The sequence below is a fragment of the Heterodontus francisci genome, chromosome 30 (genome assembly GCF_036365525.1).
Source record: "Heterodontus francisci isolate sHetFra1 chromosome 30, sHetFra1.hap1, whole genome shotgun sequence".
Classification (NCBI taxonomy): Eukaryota; Metazoa; Chordata; class Chondrichthyes; order Heterodontiformes; family Heterodontidae; genus Heterodontus; species Heterodontus francisci.
In genome coordinates, this window is record NC_090400.1 from 52,866,091 (window position 1) to 52,888,797 (window position 22,707).

A 22,707-nucleotide genomic window follows, 5' to 3' on the forward strand; every position below is an offset into this window, starting at 1 on the left:
GGTGGAAGCACTGTGGTGAGTTGTTGGAGGAGTTTGGAGGCTTTTGTTGATCAGAGCAAGGCCGAAAATAAAATTAAAATAAAAGCAAAATACTGCAGATGCTGGAAATCTGAAATAAAAACAAAAATTGCTGGAAATACTCAGCAGGTCTGGCAGCATCTGTGGAGAGAGAAGTAGAGTTAACGTTTCAGGTCTGTGACCTTTCATCAGAACTAGCAAAGGTTAGAAATGTGATGGGTTTTCAGCAAGTGAAAGGGGCGGGGGGGAAGAAGAACAAAAGGGAAAGTGTGTGATAGGGCAGGGGAGATTAAATGACAGAAATTTCACGGAACAAAAGGCACAGGGAGTGCTAAAAGTTGCAGTAGAAGAAAAAGCATTAGTTCAGAGATTAAATAGCAGATTCTCCGACTTACTATGAGCAATTCCATGGGACATCTATTTGTATTTATAATACAAATAATATAGAGGGTATGATTGAGAAGACAGGCTAGGGTTGTTTTCTTTGGAACAGAGGAGGCTGAGGGGAGATTTGGGCTATATAAAATTATGAAGGGACTCAATAGAGTGGATATGAAGGACCTACTTCCCCTAGCAGAGAGGTCAACAACCAGGGAACATAGATTTAAAGTACAAAAGCAAAATACTGTGGATGCTAGAAATCTGAAACAAAGACAGAAAATCTGGCAGTACAGGTCGGGCAGCATCTGTAGCAAGAGAAGCAGAGTTAATGTTTCAGTTCGATTGACCTGAAATGTAAACTCTCTTTCTCTCTCCACAGATGCTGTCCGACCTGCTGAGTATTTCCAGCATTTTCTGTTTTTGGTTTTAAAGTAATTGATAGAAGGATTAGAGGGGAGTTGAGAAGAATGTTTTTCGCCCAGAGGATGTGGGGGTATGGAAGTTACTATCTGAAAGTGTAGTCGAGGCAGAAACCCCCATGGCATTTAAAAAAAAAAATACATGGACATGCATTTGAAGTGCCATAACCTGAAGGGCTCTGGCCCAAGGGCTGGGAAGTGGGATTAGGCTAGATAGCTCTTTCTCAGCAGACACAGATGCAATGGACTGAGTGGTTTCCTTCTGTGCTGTAACTCTTCTATATTTCTATCACATTAGTATTATTTCCTTCTTAAATTGTTTAAATAAAGTTATTGACCATTGATATGGAAATATTTGCAATTTTACAAGCTAGATTAATGTAAACTTGTCTCTAAACAATCTTAAGTAGTTATTTTGAGATTATTCAACTTTTTTCCCCACAAATAGAATTTTCTTGTCATTCCACCAGGAAAGGAGGAAAGCCTGTTTTCATTTTTTTTTTTAAAAATCATACCTGTATTATATACTGATACAAAGGCATGACAGGAAACAATGGTTCTATTTATTGAAACTGTGTGCTATGCTGAAAAATTAATCTATTATATATACAAACAGATGTCCCATGGAATTGCTCATAGTAAGTCAGAGAATCTGCTATTTGATCTCTGAACTAATGCTTTTTCTTTTACTGCGACTTTTAGCACTCCCTGTGCCTTTTGTTCCGTGACATTTCTGTCATTTAATCTCCCCTGGCCTGTGCCCTATCACACACTTTCCCTTTTGTTCTTCTTCCCCTCCTTTCACTTGCTGAAAACCCATCACATTTCTAACCTTTGCTAGTTCTGATGAAAGGTCACAGACCTGAAACATTAACTCTGTTTCTCTCTCCATAGATGCTGCCAGACCTGCAGAGTATTTCCAGCAGTTTTTTTTATTTCCGAGAATAACATTGTCTTACATAGATATGGGGGCAATAATTGCAGTGTCACTTGCTCTTCTGGGAGTATCAGTCCTACATTGAGTTGAGCCAGGGGCAGTGCATCGGCAGCTTCACTTCGCAAAGGAGACAGGGGTGGAGTTGCATCACCTCCTTTACAATGACCTGGAGACTCAAACCACGGTGAGATGGCCCTCCCAGTGACTGTGAGGATCACTGTCACCATTTGTTTCTATGCAATAAGATCTTTCCAGACGAGAACTGGCAACATCAGCAACATGTCACAATTCAAAGCATCTGGGATGTGACAGAAGTGCACTTCAGGAGAAGAGGGAACTGTATCCTGTTCTCCCTGAGCAGAGAAGGCCAAGATGAAAAAGCGCATCAGCTCACCAGGAAAACGGGCTTCCCGATAGTGAAGGGCGCCATCGGCTGCCCACACGTAGTCAACAGATCACACCAACGGAGTGCGATACCGCAAGGGCTTCCATTCAGTCAATGTGCAGTTGTACGACCACACCAAGAAATTAATCTCGGTGAATGCCCAATATCCTGGCAGCACCCATGATGCTTTCATCAATGGACAGTCAGCAATTCCCAACTTCTTTGGACCTCCAAGATAGACAGCAGGATAGTTGCTCAGTGACAAGGGCTATTCCCTCCATATATAGCTCATGACCCCCCTTCCACCATCCCACCACGAGGCTAGAGGGCCTTCAATATGTGTCCTGGAGCCACCCGCAAGTCATCCGGCTTCTAAAGCAGAGATTTCGCTAGGGGTGATCTCAGCAGTAGACACCTCGGGTCCTCCAAGTTTCTGATGATGTGCTAAGAGGCTGTTTCCCATGGCTGGAGAATCTAGAACTAGGAGCATGGTCTTAGGATAAAGAGTCACCCATTTAGGACTGCGATGAGGAAAACTTTCTTCACTCAGAGGGTTGTGAACCCTTGGAATTCTCTACCCCAGTGAGTTGCAGATTCTCAGTCATTGAATATATTCAAGACTGAGAGTAATAAATTCTTAAAATCTAAGGGAATAAATGGATATGGGGATCGGGCAGGAAAATGGAGTTGAGGTCTAAGATCAGCCTTGATCTTATTGAATAGTGGAGCGGGCTCAAGGGGTCTATTTCTTATGTTCTTATATTAAAAAATGGAAAAGTGCTCTATTTTCTCCAGTAAGATAATTCACACTAGTTGTACCAGTAAACAAAGTACAGCAATTATGAATAATGTGGGAGGGTGAATTCTGAACTTTAATTACATGATGACAGTAGGATAAGGCTATGCAGATGCAAACTAGTAAACAGTAGGTAAATACTTCTTCACATAAACAGTGGCCAATGTATGGATGAGGCCCTCGAAGAGTTATGGAAGCAAAACCCCTGGAATGTTTTAGAAAGGATTGGATGCTATAATAGATGAGAGAGGGGGAAGGAAGCTCTAGAATCCTTGAAGACACAAGATGGGCTGAATGGTCTTCCTCATCAAAAGATGAATTACGTAGAAAGTCTAGAGAAGCTGTGATTGTTCACCTTGGAGCAGAGAAGGTTCAGGGGAGATTTAATAGAGGCATTCAAAATTATGAAGGGATTTGAGAGAGTAAATTAGGAGAAACTGTTTCCCTTGGCAGGAGGATCAATGACCAGAGGACACAGATTTAAGATAATTGGCAAAAGAACCAGAGGAGAGATGAGGAGAACGTTTTTACTCAGCGAGCTCTTATGGCCTGAAAGGACGTTGGAAACAGAATAAACAATAACTTTCAAAAGATAATTAGATTAATACTTGAAAAGGAAAAATTTGCAGGGCTATGGGGAGGAAAGTGGAGGGGAGTGGGACTAATTGGATAGCTCTTTCAAAGAGCTAGCACAGGCACAATGGGCTGAATGGCCTCTGATATGTATCATTCTATGATCTTGTAACCTATAATGAATAATTTAGTGGTAATGATTTCAAAATTCTTTAGCTGATGTTGAATAGGTAAGTAGTTTGGAATGTCTTGAAGCCTTTTCCTCTTATCTTGTAACTTTTTGATAACCAGTAGTTAGACTTTATTTTGCAGTGGTAATTCCAAAGTACATCTTAATCTTGATTAATATATAAGAGCTTTGCCTATGAAAATTATGCTTAGATCTAAAACTCAACAAACCAATAATTTTCCAAGCTTTGCAGCACAGTCTAGTTAATAACTAATTCTATAGTTCATTGTACACAAACTATATGACAGAAAACACCTCATAAAGTCATGTCTTGCCCAATAATGATTAGACTTCTGCATCTTGTTGCTTTCTCAGAAGGAAACAAGATATCAGGGAGGCCATTTGAACGAGCCTAACTCATCCATGAGCCTAGAGTCCCCCAACTGTTGCTCGAATAAATTCCAGGACTTTTTGCTTCAGTCACCCCAGCCATTCAAAGTGTGAAAAATCTCCCTGACTTCACTCCTAAATTTGCCTCTCATCTGATTAATATACACCTGCCTTGCATTAACTGTCATGGTCAAAGCTCAACTAGTCTTCCTGATTTATCTTTTCTGCACCATTTGCTTTGTTTTTCTCCTCTGAGGTAAACCCCACTTAGCTGCCTTCTCTGTAAAGAAGAAAAAACACTCACCTCCAGCTGTAGAGGACAGAGCTGAATGACAGGCTGCAAATCAATCACTGTGATTGGGTGAATCAGTGTGCCGTTGGTACAGGTTGTTACACCCTGTGCTGGAATTATTTAAAGGGCCATTCAACAAGTTGCAGTTGAGGTGCTTTGGACTTACTTGTGCTCAGGCAAAATTGGTGGAAGCACTGTGGTGAGTTGCTGGAGGAGTTTGGAGGCTTTTGCTGATCACAGCAAGGCAAAAAATAACATTAAAATAAAAGCAAAATACTGCAGATGCTGGAAATCTGAAATAAAAACAAAAAATCCTGGAAATACTCAGCAGGTCCGGCAGCATCTGTGGAGAGAGAAGTAGAGTTAACGTTTCAGGTCCGTGACCCTTCATCAGAACTGGCAAACGTTAGAAATGTGATGGGTTTTCAGCAAGTGAAAGGAGGGGAAGAAGAACAAAAGGGAAAGTGTGTGATAGAGCGAAGGTCAGGGGAGAATTCAGAGTAGATTTAAGTTAGAAACTTTAGGGGTCCTGTTGCCAAGCCTCATGAAACGTGTTGGTGAACTAATTGTATTCTGTAAAAAAAAAAGTGAGCATTTAATCATCAGACTGTGCTTGGATCTGGAATTCTATATCATGGAAATGAATGGGAAGTGTTTTCCTACATTGAATTATTATACTCTATAAATACAAGTCGTTGTTGTTGTTTGTAGGATTGCTTAGCTCTGCACATAGCATGCTGTCTCCACTGTTTAGAATGCATGTATTCCTGTGTCGTGGCTTTTTTTAAAATCATTCATGGGATGAGGGCGTCGCTGGCTAGGCCAGCATTTATTGCCCATCCTTAATTGCCCTTAGGAAGGTGGTGGTGAACTGCCTTCTTGAACCACTGCAGTCCATGTGGGGTAGGCTTCATCAGGTCAGTTCCCCATTTCCAGGTATGATTGGTGCTGCTCCTAGCATGCTGTTCTAATTTCCTCAATGAACCAGGGCAGGTCATCTGGCTTGTGGGTGATGGAGAAATGAGGGATACACTGAGCCATGAGTGTACCGATGGTGGCTTTTTACAATTCTGCTGCAGCTGATGGCCGAAAGCCTCATGGACGCCCATTTATGACCTGCTAGATCTGTTCTTAATTCATATTACTTAGTACATTGGTAGTGCCCTGATAGAAGTAAGTAAGTAAGTAAGTAAGATAGTAAGACTTGATAGAGGGTATCCTCAGTTTGGTCTAAATTGCCCCTAGTATAGGTAGGTGGTAGGGAAATGTAGGGACAGGTGGGGATGTGGTAGGAATATGGGATTAGTGTAGGATTAGTATAAATGGGTGGTTGATGGTCGGCACAGACTCGGTGGGCCGAAGGGCCTGTTTCAGTGCTGTATCTCTAAACTAAACTAAACTAAGGACTGTGTGGTGATCACTCCTACTGATACTGTCATGGACAGAAGTATCTGCAACAGTTAAATTGATGAGGATGAGCTCAACTATGTTATTTCCTTGTGTTGGTTCTCTCACCAACTGCTGCAGGCCCTGCCTGCTAGCTAGATCCTTCAGGACACAACTAGTTTGGTCAGTAGTGATACTACCAACCCACTCTTGGTGATGGACATTGAAGTCTCCCAAACAAAGTACATCCTGTGCCCTTTCTGCTCTCAATGCTTCCTCCTCGTGGTGTTCACCATGGAGCAACAATGATTCAACATCTTAGAAAGGATGGTAGGTGGTAATTTGCAAGAGGTTTCTTTGTTTAAGTTTGACCCAGTTGTGTACTATTTCATCTCATTCTGGAGGGGCTGTCATGCTGGTGGGATAAAACATACCCAGGGACTGTGATGGAGGAGTCTGGGATGTTGAATAATGGGTACGCCTAAGTCAGGCTGTTGCTAGCTGGTCGAAGACAAACACACCCTGATCAGAAAAGTGGCAGCTTGCTCATTGGACTGTAGCACAGCTATTGAATGGGAAAATAGTCTTTTCAATCCCTAAATCTTAATACTATCCAACTGAAATGTCAACTGTTCATGAGATATTTGAAATACATAAGTTCATTACTGATCATTGTTAATAACTCATTACATATTTGGAAGTAGTTGTCCTTTGGGCACAGTCATTACATTCATGCTGCAGAAAATAATCTTGCTTTGTCTCTGCAACGTTCACTGGGGTCTACATGTCCTTTGCAAGAATAAGATGTATCACTAATCCAATTGCCAGAACAAGCGGTCCTGAAAGGAAGGCTAGGCCACGACGAATGATCAGTTGTTTTGTGGACAAGATTTCTCCAACCGTGGTAACTCCAGCATCCAGCATGGAAGGCACTTCTGTAACACGGTCTTTGTCTATCTTTTGTTCCACTTGACAAACATTGGGCATCAGAACCACTGCAGTGTTTTCTGTGTTCTCCTCTGTGAAGGAATGTCACATTGACAAGTTGTAAGTACATGATGGGATCAGTTGATCCATTTTCTAGGCAGGGCTAGTGATCAGCCTAATGCTCTCCTCCATGACTATCAGCCATTGGCAATACCACATGATCTATATACAGGAGGTCTGTCCTGTCAAAAGCACGGTGACCAACTTAAGTTCCTGGACCTCCTAGTTTTGGATTGCTTCAATTCAGACGTTCTTTATTCACTGTCTGCAAAGGGTTGGCTGTGTAGTCTTCCCAACAAGTTTAAGAGGCCATTTCAACACAGCAACTAACAGTAGATTAACTTGCACACAGAAATATATTGCCTTTTTTCTTCCTTTTGGATTTCTACTTAACTGTTCAGAACTCCCCATGATCAAACTGAGAGTTGGGCCACTCTCACTAATGGCTGCTAGCCATTACCACAAAACCATGTGGTCACACAGCCAGAAAAATGACCAATGACTGGCAAGAGGAAATTTTGAAAAGAAATTGAACACTTGAACTAATTTGCAGGGTTATAGGGAAAAAGCTGAGGTGTGGGAATAAACTGGAAATCTCTTGCAAAGAGCTGGCACAGACATGAAGGGCTGAATGGCCTCCTTCTGTGCTGTAAGATTCCATGATTCTGCGAGCCATTTATTACCTCCTGTGGGTTTCCCTAAGTTGATTAATTAAAAGGAAAGAATAATCTACGGGGAGGACCCAACCAACATATATACCATTAAAAACTTTTAATACATCTGATTGAGAAGTGTGAAAAACCCAAATTAAGCCCCTGTGGAAATTCAATCCCATTATGTCTTAGCTGCACTGGGGATTCCTTACATTAATTGCTCTTGTTTTAAATTGATAAGAAGAAATATAAAAATAAATAGTCACTGCAATGATATGGAGTCCTGACCATTATTGGGCTGGAATGTCCTGCAATGTCATAAATTCACAGAATCACAGAATTGTCACAGTGCAGAAGGAGGTCATTCGGCCCATCATGTCTGCACCGGTTCTCCGAATAATCAATTCACTTAGTGCCATTTCCCCACCTTTTCCCCATAACCCTGCACATTCTTCCTTTCCATATAACAGTCTATTTCTCCTTTGAATGCTTCAATTGAACCAGCCTCCAACACACTCTCAGGCAGCGCAGTCCAGACCTTAACCACTGGCTACGTGAAAAAGCTCTTCCTCTTATCACTTTTGCTTCTTTTACCCATTACTTTAAATCCGTGCCGTCTCGTTCTCAATCCTTTCACGAGTGGGAACAGTTTCTCTCTATCTACTCTGTCCAGACCCCTCATTATTTTGAATACTGCTATCAAATCACCTCTCAGCCTTTTTTTCTCCAAGGAAAACAGTCCCAACCTTTCCAATCTATCTTCATAACTGAAGTTTCTCATCCCTGGAACCATTCTCGTGAATCTTTTCTGTACTCTCTCCAATTCCTTCACATCCTTCCTAAAGTGCGGCGTCCAGAACTGGACGCAATGCTCCAGTTGAGGCTGAACTAGTGTCTTATACAAGTTCAGCATAAGCTACTTAGTCTTGTACTCTATGCCTCTATTAATAAAGTCCAGGATACTGTATGCTTTATTAACCGCTCTCTCGACATGTCCTGCCACCTTCGATGACCTATTCACATATACACCCAGCTCCCTCTGCTCCTGCACCCCCTTTAGAATTGTACCCCCTCTCCGCATTCTTCCTACCAAAATGAATCACTTCACATTTCTCTGCAGTAAACTTCATCTACCATCTGTCTGCCCATTCCACCAACTTGTCTATGTCCTTTTGAAGTTCTACATTTTCCTCCTCACAGTTCACAATGCTTCCAAGTTTCGTATCATCCACAAACTTTGAAATTGTGCCCCGTACACCAAGGTCTAGGTCATTAATATATATCTGGAAAAGCAAGTGTCCCAACACTGACCCCTGGGGAACTCCACGACAAGCCTTCCCTCAGCCCAAAAAACATCCATTAGCTACTACTCTTTGTTTCCTGTCACTCAGCTTATTTCATATCCATGTTGCTACTATCACTTTTATTCCAAGATCTGTAACTTTGCTCACAAGTCTGTTGTGCGACACTGTATCAAATGCCTTTTGGAAGTCCATGTACACCACATCAACTGCATTGCCCTCATCAAACCTCTCAGTTACCTCTTCAAAAAACTCCACCAAGTTAGTTAAACTTTATTTTCCCTTAAGAAATCCATGCTGGCTTAGATTGTTGATAAGTTATATTGTTGCATGCCCCCAGTACTGAAGGGATGCCAAAATCTGCTGGGAAATTTATTAGGATATGCTGTAGAGAGCGTAACGGGAAATCAGAGCTGACCAATGGTTAATTCTGGGACAACGGCAGTAAAACAGAAACAGCCTTTCACATCTCTCTTATGTCTCTACTTTCAGTTTCTTGTGCACTAAATAACTGCTTCCATGTGTTAACAGATCTTTGATTTTCTAGTTGCCTTCACTGATCTGCAGCAGGGTGACTTTAAACTAGAGGCTGAATCAGGATGGGATGCTTAGTTATAGCAGATTTCCTGAGCATCTTTGACAATGGGGATTTCTTGAAGCACAATTAGCTTGACAGATGAACAAAGTTATTACTTTGAATAATTTAATGATAAAGTATCAAAGACATTTCTCACTCATCTCTCACTTGTTAACATTCTTTTTTACCTGGTGAGATATTCTGGATTTGGCCACCAGAGGTGCTGTTTGAGGTGTCCAAATCATTCATCACACCTGCATTAACCTGAGCCTTTAAACAAAACACAAAATCCATCATGCAAGGTGAAGGAAGGGCACAACAGAGGTAGCACTTTCTGTACAAAGCACTCTCCAATCTATTGTTTTGAAAGTGCTTTAAATATAACATACCTTCTAATTGTTTAATTTAATTTAATACTAATTGCACATTTAGCCCACTCTGGAGACTTGACATTTCAAGTCTTGCTTCTTGAGATAGCCCAGTGACAGATTATGCTGAGTTCATATATGTCGGGAGGGAATTCCCTTGAATTTAATGCTAAATGGCAATTCAGACCAGTCTGAGGACCAGTATTACTGATGGTTGGGAACAGAGCGTGGAGAGAGGAGCCTCTCATCCCACCAGTCTGAGATGTGTTGTAAAGCAAGTGGCAGAGGTGACCAAGAGAACCAAAGGTTGGTTTGATTTTAGCAGAAATTAAGGTCAGATGCCTAAGTTACTATCTGGAGATATGACAGTGTCTCCAGATTTCCTGTGCAGTGTACCACAGAGTGATTTGCTCTATAATTTTCCACACTGTGAATTCCTAATCCCAGCTGTGTTGTTAGGAGGAAAGCAGCAGTGACGAGAGGCCCTGCACATTCCTATTACTGCTCCTGTGCCTGGCCAAGATGCCTATCCACAGATCCAGGCAGTAGGCAATCAAGAGGCCCGACCGCCTGCATCTCTTCCATTGCTTTGTTTGTGTCCAGCAGTCCCTGCATAGAGGGCATGCTGTCCGCCAGTACACTTGAGGATATCTACCAATGGTTAGGCGCCAGAGGGACTGGAGTGCGGCATCAATACCAGGGGTCAAATTTTAATTTAATTTCTAGAGTTTTCTTTATTTAAGATTTACAGTTTATTAGCTGTGTCCCTTTAAAAGGGGGCACTTGTAAACTTTCAAAATTGATGACACCAGTCATCAGGTTGGAAATTTTCATCTAAGAGTTTGCACTTTCCTATTGGGTGGCAAAGTAACCAAGAGACTCTCTTATCGACTCCCGGGTGGCCAAATGAAAAATGACATTGATAGATGTGTGCAGACGCACTGGCCGGAATTTTATGTTGAGTGGGAGGCCACGCCCACTGGCTGAAATGTTGGGGGGAAGCCTGCCTCTGCCAGGCCTAGGAAGCCACGCCGGGATTTTTCGCTCCCCAGGGCCTGAATTGGCCTAGGGCAGGACTTCCACCTACTTGGCAGGAAGTCCCGCTTAGTGGAGCTGCCAGCCAATCAGAGGGTCGGCAACTTTTAGTCCCAGCAGGGCCACTGGGAGCGTTGGCCACTGCTGGGACGAAGCCCAGCCAACGGCAGGAAGAGGAAGGACCGCCCTGGAGAGCAGGTATGTTTTTGGGGCCTTGCTGGGGACAATCGGCCGGGTCCCAGCGAGGAAAGAGGGGTCGGTTAGGGAGAGGTGGGGAGTGCTGAGCCTCGGGGATGGTTGAGGCTTTGGTGGCAGCCCTCCGTGGGGCACAGAGTTCCTGATCAGGAGGGACCACCCCTCCAGCCCATAAGAAGGCCGCCAGGTTTTGCCTGGCAGTGTTCTTGAGGTCTTTGCCACCCCCTTGCTGTGGGTAAAATACCAGCAGCAGTGGGAGGAGGCCCTTAAGTGGCAGTTAGTTGACCACGTAAGGGCCTTGATTGGCCTGGGACGGGCGAGCCGTTTCTCACCGCCACGGCCCAGTGTAAAACTGCAGAGGAGGTGGGAAGGCATCAGGAACGGCACCCCCCACCTCCCACTCAATTTTTCAGCCCCTACCACCACCAGCCCACTCATTGGAGGGCCGTAAAGTCCCAGCCACTGACTGTTCATTCTGCTAGCTGGGTACAGTGCATAGTACGAGGGGACAAGGAGATGGGAAGACAACAAAAAGTTACAATGACATGGGTGTAATAAATAATCTCTATTATCTGCTCTTACCTGATTGGATGTTTTATTCCAGTTGATTCTATAGATCACTGTCAGAAAGAAAACTGATTGTAGAAAAACAGAAATGAACATTCCGGACACGAGACCTGCAAAATAATAAAAGGTGCAGTGAGTATGGAGACAATGTTGTTGGGTTTTCCATCCACTTCTATTCCTCCATGTGACCCTTTCACCTCTATCAGATGCCGGGGGTCAGCCTGCGTGAACATATCATCAGAACATAATAGGAGCAGGAGTAGGACATTTAGCCCCTCGAGCCTCCTCCTCCATTGAATAAGATCGTGGCTGATCTGATTGTAGCCTTAACTGCATTTTCCTGCCTGTCCCCCCATAACCCTTTACTCCCTTGTAGATCAAAAATCTCTCTAACTCAGCCTTGAATATATCCAATGACCCAGCCTCCACTGCTCTCTTGTAGAAAATTCCAAAGATTAGTAACCCACTGAGAGAAGAAATTCCTCTTCATCTCCATCTTAAATGAAAGTCTCTTTATTCTGAAACTGTGCCCCCCGTTCTAGATTCCCCCATGAGGGGAAACATCCTCTCAGCATCTACCCTGTCAAGCCCCCTCAGAATCTTCTATGTTTCAAGATCATTTCTCACTCTTCTAAACTCCAATGAGTATAGGCCCAACCTGCCCAACCTTTCCTCATAAGACAACCCCTTCATCCCAGGAATCAGCTTAGTGAACCTTCTCTGAACTGCCTCCAATGCAAGTATATCCCTCCTTAAGTAAGAAGACCAAAACTGTATGCATTACTCTAGGTGTGGTCTTGCCCATGGCCTGTACAGTTGTAGTAAGACTCCCCTACTTTTATATTCCATCCCCCTGGCAATAAAGCCCAACATTCCATTTGCCTTCCTTATTACTTGGTCTGCCTAACATGCTAACTTTTTGTGATTCATGTACAAGGACACCCAGGTCCCTCTGTACTGCAGCATTCTGCAGTCTCTCTCCATTTGAATAATACTCTGCTTTTCTATTCTTCCCACCAAAGTGGGTAACCTCACATTTTTCCACATTATACTCCATCTGCCAAATTTTTGCCCACTCACTTAACCTATCTATATCCCTTTGCAGACTCTGTGTCCTCCTCACAAGTGCTTTCCTATCTATCTTTGTGTGATCAGAACATTTGCTACAATACACTCAGTCCCTTCATTCAAGTCATTAATATAGATTGTAAATAGTTGAAGTCCCAGCACTGATCCCTGTGGCACCCCACTAGTTACAGCTTGCCAACCTGAAAATGACCAATTTATCCTGACTGTTTCCTGTTTAGTTAGCCAATCTTCTACCTATGCTAATATATTAACCCCAATACCATGAGCTCTTTACTTGTGCAGTAACCTTTTATGTGGCACCTAATCAAGAACCATCAAGAAGTTCGCCCCCCTTAAATCTAAATCAGGGGACATAATCACTGACCAATGCAAGCAAATTGACCGCTGGGTTGAGCACTACCGATTACTGTACTCCAGGGAGAATGTTGTCACTGAGACTGCCCTCAATGCAGCCCAGCCTCTACCAGGCATGGATGAGCTGGACGGACAGCCAACAAAATCGGAACTCAGTGATGCCATTGATTCTCTAGCCAGCGGAAAAGCCCCTGGGAAGGACAGCGTTACCCCTGAAATAATCAAGAGTGCCAAGCCTGCTATACTCTCAGCACTACATGAACTGCTTTGCCTGTGCTGGGACGAGGGAGCAGTACCTCAGGACATGCGCGATGCCAATATCATCACCCTCTATAAAAACAAAGGTAACCGCGGTGACTGCAACAACTACCGTGGAATCTCCCTGCTCAGCATAGTGGGGAAAGTCTTTGCTCGAGTCGCTTTAAACAGGCTCCAGAAGCTGGCCGAGCGCGTCTACCCTGAGGCACAGTGTGGCTTTCGAGCAGAGAGATCAACTATTGACATGCTGTTCTCCCTTCGTCAGATACAGGAGAAATGCCGCGAACAACAGATGCCCCTCTACATTGCTTTCATTGATCTCACCAAAGCCTTTGACCTCGTCAGCAGACGTGGTCTCTTCAGACTACTAGAAAAGATTGGATGTCCACCAAAGCTACTAAGTATCATCACCTCATTCCATGACAATATGAAAGGCACAATTCAACATAGCGGCACCTCATCAGACCCCTTTCCTATCCTGAGTGGCGTGAAACAGGGCTGTGTTCTCACACCCGCACTTTTTGGGATTTTTTTCTCCCTGCTGCTCTCACATGCGTTCAAGTCTTCAGAAGAAGGAATTTTCCTCCACACAAGATCAGGGGGAAGGTTGTTCAACCTTGCCCTTCTAAGAGCGAAGTCCAAAGTATGGAAAGTCCTCATCAGGGAACTCCTCTTTGCTGACGATGCTGCATTAACATCTCACACTGAAGAGTGTCTGCAGAGTCTCATCGACAGGTTTGCGGCTGCCTGCAACGAATTTGGCCTAACCATCAGCGTCAAGAAAACCAACATCATGGGACAGGACGTCAGAAATGCTCCATCCATCAATATTGGCGACCACGCTCTGGAAGTGGTTCAAGAGTTCACCTACCTAGGCTCAACTATCACCAGTAACCTGTCTTTAGATGCAGAAATCAACAAGCGCATGGGAAAGGCTTCCACTGCTATGTCCAGACTGGCCAAGAGAGTGTGGGAAAATGGCGCACTGACACGGAACACAAAAGTCCGAGTGTATCAAGCCTGTGTCCTCAGTACCTTGCTCTATGGCAGCGAGGCCTGGACAACGTATTTCAGCCAAGAGCGACGTCTCAATTCATTCCATCTTCGCTGCCTCCGGAGAATACTTGGCATCAGGTGGCAGGACCGTATCTCCAACACAGAAGTCCTCGAGGCGGCCAACATCCCCAGCTTATACACACTACTGAGTCAGTGGCGCTTGAGATGGCTTGGCCATGTGAGCCGCATGGAAGATGGCAGGATCGCCAAAGACACATTGTACAGCGAGCTCGCCACTGGTATCAGACCCACCGGCCGTCCATGTCTCCGCTTTAAAGACGTCTGCAAATGTGACATGAAGTCCTGTGACATTGATCACAAGTCATGGGAGTCAGTTGCCAGCGTTCGCCAGAGCTGGCGGGCAGCCATAAAGGCGGGGCTAAAGAGTGGCGAGTCGAAGAGACTTAGCAGTTGGCAGGAAAAAAGACAGAGGCGCAAGGGGAGATCCAACTGTGTAACAGTCCCGACAAACAAATTTTTCTGCAGCACCTGTGGAAGAGCCTGCCACTCTAGAATTGGCCTTTATAGCCACTCCAGGCGCTGCTCCACACACCACTGACCACCTCCAGGCGCTTACCCATTGTGTCTCGAGATGAAGAGGCCAAAGAAGAAATCTAATGCCTTTTGGAAATCCGAATACACTATATCTATTGGTTCCCTTTATCCACCCTGCTTGTTACATCCTCAAAGAACTCTAATAAATTTGTCAAACAGGATTTTCCTTTCACAAAACCATGTTGACTCTGCCTGATTGTATTATGATTTTCTAAATGTCCTGCTACAACTTCCTTAATAACGGATTCCAGCATTTGCCCAATGACAGATGTTAGGCTAACTGACCTATAACTGGATCTCTAAACTAAACTAAACTAAACTATAGTTTCCTGTTTTCTGTCTCCCTCCTTTCTGCAATAGGGTTGTTGCATTTGCAGTTTCCTAATCTGCTGGGGCCTTTCCAGGATCTAGGGAATTCTGGAAGATTACAACCAACGCATCCACTATCTCTGCAGCCACATCTTCTAAAACCTAGTGATGCGGGGGGTCAGATCCAGGGGACTTGTCAGCCCTTAGTGCCATTAGTTTTCCTAGTAGTTTTTCTCTAGTGATAGTGATTGTTTTAAGTTCCTCCCTTCCTTTTGCCCCTTGCTTTTCTACTATTCTTGGGATATGTTTTGTGTCTTCTTCCGTGAACACATACAAAATACTTGTTCAAAGTCTCTGCCGCTTCATTGTTTCCCATTATTAATTCCCCAGTCTCATCCTCTAATGACTAACTTTAGCGACTCTCTTCCTTTTTATATGCTTGTAGAAGTTCTTACTGTCTGTTTTTATATTTCTTGTTAGTATAATTTCATGTACTAATTTCTCCCTCTTTATAATTTTTTAGTCATCTTTTGCTGGTTTCTAAACTTTTTCCAACCTTCAGGCCTACCACTATTGTTCACAGCATTGCATGTCTTTTCTTTCAATTTGTAACTATCCTTCATTAGCCACGGATGGTGCATCCTTCTTATATCGTCTTTCTTTCTCAAAGTTATATATCTTTATCGAGAGTTATGAAATATCTCCTTAAATGTCTGCCAGAGAGCAGTTGGAGGGTGATAATTGCTGGTATTAAGCAAAGGGAAAAATATATTTAAATTCCTACCAAATACACCAAGTTTTGCAGCAAACATCAATGCGATTCCAATGGGTAACCCAAATAGGTAGTACCCAACTAGGTTACCAATAGCTCCTAGTTTTTGCTTCCCAGTTCCTCTTATCACTCCACTACATACACCCTGCAAAATAGACAAACAATATATTAGCATGATTACACAATAAGTTGCTGTGGTTTCTCCAGGAAGGAAACTAAACCTAGTGACTTAACGTCCTCAAATAATTCATAACCAATAGATTACATTTTGAACACAATCACTGATGTTATGTAGGGAATAGCTCATGTAGTCAACTCGCTTTCTTGTATTGTTGACATTAAAGGTCATTCGGGTGAGATGAAGAAGGGTGGGAGGAGGCTCGAGTGCAGCATAAACACAGGTACAGACCAGTTTGGGCTGAATGGCCTGTTTCTATGCTGTAAAATTCTATGTCCGATTGGATTACACCTGTAACAAAATGGGAAATTCAAGTATGACATTATGAAGTGTGACACATAGAATATGACAGACGTGTGCTGTAAGACTTTATTGACATGATACAATAAATTTAAAATAAAGGAGCTAGCATTTAAAAATAGTGAACAACAGAAATGTCGCGTGTACTTATATCACAGATACTGAAATACTCACCGCCATGGCGTCAAACAAATGGAACGCAGCACAGAGTGGCATAACGTCAGTAACTAAATGAACAATTTCTCTGGAAAATGAAGAGAGGGATATCAGAGAGCTTTCAGATGATTCTGAATTCATTTTGTAAATGTGTAATGATGAGTTTTGATGTTTGTAGAATTTAGATTTACTAACTTGTCATTGGTAAAGATATAAGCCACCACATTCCTTGTTGCTCCAATTATCACTGCATTTACTAATGCGATGCACACTGTGGAAATAAGTGTAAAGCGTGAAGGATTCACAGAACATAATCTATTTGAAGTTCCAGAGAACCTTTTTGAAGAAAATTGCAATTCAGTTTCTTTCTACCCTCCCCTTTTCCAACACATGACCTCCCCACCCCCGCCCCCCTCTGCTTTACTGGCTGTTGACTCTCTGTCTGGGTGCAGTTTGATGGACCCCATCCCCTCCTCACTCCCTCCTGTAACTTGCTCCAGGGAACTTCTTCCTGATTAAGTCTAGACAGTGAATGTCCACCTATTTGATGGTGGTGGAGGCATCGCCATTGGTTCTGGTCCCGTCTTCACTCATTGTCCACACCCACGCTCTGGATAACCATCAGGAGCAGGAACCATGATCGATTTTCCCCTCCTTAATCCAGATTGTTGAAGCTAATCGCAGAACTTTAACTGGCATCCTAGCTGAGATCAGTAAACACAACACAGACCAGGCAACAAACATGGGGTCTTCCGATGGATAGAATATAAAATAGAAACAGAAAATGCTGGAAACACTCAGCAGACCAGGCAGCCTCTGTGGAGAAAGAAACAGTTAACATTTCAGGTCATTGACCTATTGACAGGACTAGCAAAAATGAGAGAGGTTAAAGGTTTTAAAGCAGGTGCAGAAACAAGGAAAGGGGGAGAGGAGGATAGAATGAAAGGAAAGGTCTGTGATAGGGTGGCTGGCAGGGGTGATTAAATTTCAAAAGTGTTGATAGTGCTAGGCAAAAAGGGGGTGGTAATAAGACAAGTAAAGAAGCAAAAGATTGCTCCAGAGGATCTGTATTTAGGAACAGCGGAACCATTACCAGCACCTGCTGTCTGAAAAAAATGGGAGCAGTGGTTATGATCTGAAATTGTTGAACTCAATGTTGACTCATGAAGACAACAAGATCTTGTGCTGTACATATGGGGAATGGCCCCAATCTGTTCTGAATTAGCTGATCTGAGCTAGGTAGTGGGGAATGGGTGGGCGAAGGTGGAGGAATGGTGGTAGACGTTATACAATTGGCCTCAGTGCCCCTGAATGGGAGAGGTGGAAAATCATCCAGGGTTTTGTCTCCTGATTGCTATACAGTGATCTTGGTCCAGACATCTTTGGCTGTTCTATCAATAGACTTCCCTCCATCACAAGGTCCGAAGTGTAATGGTTTGCTGACGATTTTTGCAGTATGTAACTCCATTTACAACACCTCCAATAATGAAGCAGCCTACAGAAGGATCTGGATAACATCCCGACTTTGGCTGGTAACAGGCTGGTAACATTTGTACCACATAAGTGCCAGTTTAATCACCATCTCAAACAAGAGAAAGTCCAACCATCTCCCCTTGACTGTCAACATCACCATCATTGCTGAATGTCCCATCACCAACCTGCTGGGGAGATACCATTGTCCAGAAACTTAACTTGACCAGCCATATCACCTTATTAGCTACAAGAACAGGAAAGGGTCTGGCAGTTTGATCACCCAAAGTTCCAACCACAAAACTCAAGTCTGGGACGTGATAGATTACTCACCTTTCACCTGGTTTAGCCGCAACAACCATCCAATGCTTTATTACATACGAACATATGAATTAGGAGCAGGAGTAGGCCACTCAACCCCTTGAGCCTGCTCCACCATTCAATAAGTTCATGGCTGAATTGATTATTCCACATTTCCACCTACCCCCGATAACCTTCCATCCCCTTGCTTATCAAGAATCTATCTACCTCTGCCTTAAAAATATTCAAAGACTCTGCTTCCACCGCCTTTTGAGGAAGAGAATTCGAAAGACTCACGACCCTCTGAGAGAAAAAATTTTCTCCTCATCTCTGTCTTAAATGGGCAACCCCTTATTTTTAAACAGTGACCCCTAGTTCGAGATTCTCCCACAAGGGGAAACATCCTTTCCACATCCACCCTGTCAAGCACCCTCCGGATCTGATATGTTTCAATCAAGTCGCCTCCTACTCTTCCAGATTCCAGCGGATACAAGCCTAGCCTGTCCAATCTTTTCTCATAAAACAACCCACCCTTTCCAGGTTTTAGTCTAGTAAACTTTCTCTGTACGGCCCCCAACACATTTACATCCTTCCTTAAATAAGGAGACCAGTATTGTACACACTACTCAGCAATGCCCTGTCTAGCTGAAGCATAACCTCCCTACTTTTGTATTCAATTCCCCTCACGATAAACGATAACATTCTATCAGCTTTCCTAATTACGTGCTGTACCTGCCTGCTAACCTTTTGTGATTCAAGCACTAGAACACCCAGATCCCTCTGCATGTCAGATCTCTGTAATCTCTCACCTATTGTTTTCCTGCCATTGGACTCAATCTCCACCCACTTCACCACTGGCACATTGTGGCTGTAATATGTATTGTCAGGAAAGTACTTCTGTTTTTAGTTAAATATTTTTGAGGATTCATATTTAGATTGTAGAAATGGATTCATTTTTGGGAAGGTTGAAGATTTCATAGATGCTGGAAGTTGCTTTTGTTGAAAAGACTCCATGGACATGTTTTTACAAGGGTCACTGAGAGGTCTTGTTTTGAAAACAAACCTTTCCTGGAAGTCTTAAGCTCAATAAACAACAGAAACCTTGGTGACCTGGAGAAGATGTTTACAGAGAAGTGCTATATCAAGATTTATAAGCGTCAGGAGGTTCTGACTAACTGTTTGTTGTTTCGCTTCTGAGATATTGTTTTGCTTCCGTTGGGGCGTGGACTGTTTTTGAAAGCAGTTAAAGATCAGTCTGCCAAGGAAAAACATGCAACTCATCTCTTTCCTCTTGTCGCTGAGAAACCCTGTGTATTCAGCATGATAACCGAAACCCTTGATGCCACATTTTCCCTGAGAAACTGGGAAAAAACTGCCAGATTAATGCTCAATGCTGCCTGAAAAGAACTGTTCCAGAAAAGATCCCAGTGACCCATTTACGTGTACTAGGACACCAGATCAAAAGGGACAACTGACATCGTTCCATATCTTCTCTTTTTTTCTTCAAGAATTAGCAAATATTTGGCCAAAGTATTTTTTTTGTAAAAGAGCTCTGCAGAGAGAGTTTCTTTATTTTTTCAGTGTGGCTGTGAGTTTGTGCAGGGGGATTTAAGAAAAGGAACTTTCATATTTCAATCTGTGTGTAATGCTTTGCTTCATTACTAGATAAGTCTTGTTTTTATAATAAACTGATAATTTAGTTGTTTCTTAAGGAAACCTGGTTGGTGTTTTTTATTCTGGGATAAAGAGTAGAGTATATGATTGACTGTATCGGTAACTGGGTAAACATTTAAATATATGTTGTGACCAGTGGAACAATGGAACAAGAAAAGACAGTGCACTCCTCCAACCTCAGTCGTATAGTATGATCCACAGGCTGCATCTCCATCTCCTGTGACTACTGACACAGAGAAAGAGAAGAGTGGCAATGAAGTAGAAACACCATTACCACCAAATGGCCATCCAACTCTCACACCATGCCGCCTTCAACATATATCTTCATTCCTTCATTGTCACTGGGTCAGAATCCTGGAATTGCTTGCTTAACACCATTGGGGAAGCACCATCACTATCAGGGCAGTGGTGGATCTAGAAGGAGAACGACCACCAACGTACCCTTAATTGTTTTCTTTTTGTGGACAGTCAATTTGTGTAAATGTATGGCGGAGAACATCTGATAACTTAAAGGGGCTAACTCTTGCGCAGGAACTTTCAGATTGCTGTGCGGCCGCACAGCTTAGAGGAAACATTGCCCACCATCTTCTCTCGGCAACGAGGAATAGGCAATAAACGCAGCATTGCTGGCATTGCCACATCACAAAAACAGATAGAAATGTTATTAAAACCCTAGTGGAAATGTCTTGTGTTTCGACATCAGGCGAGGACAGAATCAGGCTCAGCTGTGATAACTCTTGCAGTCAAATAGCCTGTCAACTGTCCAGCTCATACACAAAAAATGACAAATAGGGAAGGTCACAGCAAATACTGGCACCCAGAGAGGGGTATCCCAATGAGGAGCCAAAATCCTTCAGGAGGGTTTAAAAGGGGAGAACTTTGGAGACATAGTGAGGGTTACATTGTTTGAATAACAACAGTTTCTGTCAATGAGTTTAAACTATTGGACTCACCAATGCAGTATATAGCAACTTTAGCAGAGTTTGCAGCCTGCTCTGGATTTCTGGCACCTAGTGCATTACCCACATGAACAGTTACAGCTATGCCATATCCGGAAGCAATCTGCAGCAGAAAGAAAATAAACGTGTACGTTATTCTCTATTTGTTCCCTGAATTTAATCTGTTGTTGAAAGCAACTGCTCCATCAATATACATGTGGATGGATATATCACCAAACAGACCAGGAAGGTCAGAGGTTCAGTCCCTCCTTTGTGATGAGTTACCTGATCTCAGTTGGGAAGCAGTTAGCATTACAGTTAGCCTCATTAACCACCACCCCAACCCTGACCCCTTCCTCACTCTCGTGCTTCTGGATGGAATAAAATCAGAGTTTTTATTTTTAATTACTATCTGTTAACCCTACTACAATGTGTCCAAAGCATGGATGCTGAATGAGTGGAGGATCTGTATTGGCTGTGATTCCCTCCTTTGCATCTTTCCCTCCCATCTTCAAATTGTCTTCTGACACTCAATATAATCCCTTCAACAGCCACAACCCTAACTCTCTTTGCATCTCCTTCAGCCCTACAGCCCACCGAGGTCTCTGCATGCCTCTAATTCTTGCTTCTTGTGCATCCCCCATTTGCATTGCTCCACCATTGGCAGCCATGCCTTCAGCTACCTAGGCGCTAAGCTCTGAAATTCCCTCTCCACCTCTCTATCTTTCTCTTCTTTCAAGATGCTCCTTAAAATCTACCTCTTTGACCAAGCTTTTGATCACACTACTCCTTGTCAAGTTTTGTTTGATACAGCAATAATCCCACAGCAATGCCAATGGCACTATGTAAATGCATTATTGGCATTGTTGTTGATGAAGGACCCCTTCAGTGAGTTACTAGAAAGCTTCTGACAAAATTTGGAACAAATCCCAATGCACATGAGCACCTGGATGACCTAATGGAAAAGTCCTCCACATGTCACAAATAATCCATATGTGTGCCATGTATTACCAACACCGTCAAATCAACAGTTCTACTTCTGTGATACAGCCTATCTGCACATTAGAAGACAGAGAGGAAAACCAGCTTGATAAAATAATATTGAAGTTTGCTGATCTTACCAAGTTAAGATGCATGGCAAACCGAGGATGGATACAGGGATTGCAGGCAAATATAAGCTGGTTAGTAGAGTGGGCAGATCGGTGGCAAATGTAGTTTAATGTTGAGAAATATGGTCATAGTACATTTTGGAAAAACATGAGTGAAAGGAAGTATAAGCTATATGGTCAGATTGTTTGTATCATGTTTGAAATGATGGAGCACAGGCAGAAAAGGCAATTATAAGACAAATGAAGTTCTTAGTTTATGTAACAGCCAGGAACTGATGTTTATTTCTGCAAGATATTGGTTAGGTCACAATTGAAAAATTGCATGCAGTCTAAACACATCATACTACAGCCACAAAAAGAGCATTGTAAAGGTTCACGAGTATGATACTAGGAATGAGAAGCTATAGCTACAAACAACAGCTTGAAAAACTGAGGCATGTTAGAACTGCACTTGTACAGAAACCAGCCTTACCAGGTACGCTACTGTTAAAGTTTGATCAATAATGGCCTGGGCACCAAGTTGAACTTCATTAATTAATCCTTTGAAAGGGAAGGGAACAAACAGTAAGTTAAACTTGATTGAAGTTAACTAATATTAAGAGAGAAAATATATTATGTAGAATTAGCCTTTCAGCATCAGAACCTCTTGCATTTTTATTTCGGAGGGGGGGGGGGGGTGGGTGTCAACCTCTAATTACCCTCCCCTCCTTGTTCCCCATCCCCCGGGGACCTGTATCTGAGAAGGTGAGGAGGTGACAGG

At 43.0% G+C, this 22,707-nt stretch overlaps 1 protein-coding gene across 4 annotated transcripts in view; it reads right to left on the bottom strand.

The window, feature by feature from the left end:
* Positions 1-3,786: 3,786 nt before the first annotated feature.
* LOC137346789 (multidrug and toxin extrusion protein 1-like) overlaps positions 3,787-22,707 on the bottom strand; it is a 93,574-nt gene continuing 74,653 nt past the window's right edge. For all 4 annotated transcript variants that reach the window (XM_068010644.1, XM_068010645.1, XM_068010642.1 and 1 more), the window contains 8 exons: positions 22,420-22,487; positions 20,854-20,962; positions 16,652-16,727; positions 16,475-16,544; positions 15,835-15,967; positions 11,445-11,539; positions 9,453-9,534; positions 3,787-6,765 (listed from right to left, as the gene is read on the bottom strand). In XM_068010644.1, coding sequence (XP_067866745.1) covers positions 6,527-6,765; positions 9,453-9,534; positions 11,445-11,539; positions 15,835-15,967; positions 16,475-16,544; positions 16,652-16,727; positions 20,854-20,962; positions 22,420-22,487 — 872 coding nt within the window. In that variant the 3' untranslated portion in view covers positions 3,787-6,526. The remainder of the gene's footprint in view (positions 6,766-9,452; positions 9,535-11,444; positions 11,540-15,834; positions 15,968-16,474; positions 16,545-16,651; positions 16,728-20,853; positions 20,963-22,419; positions 22,488-22,707) is intronic.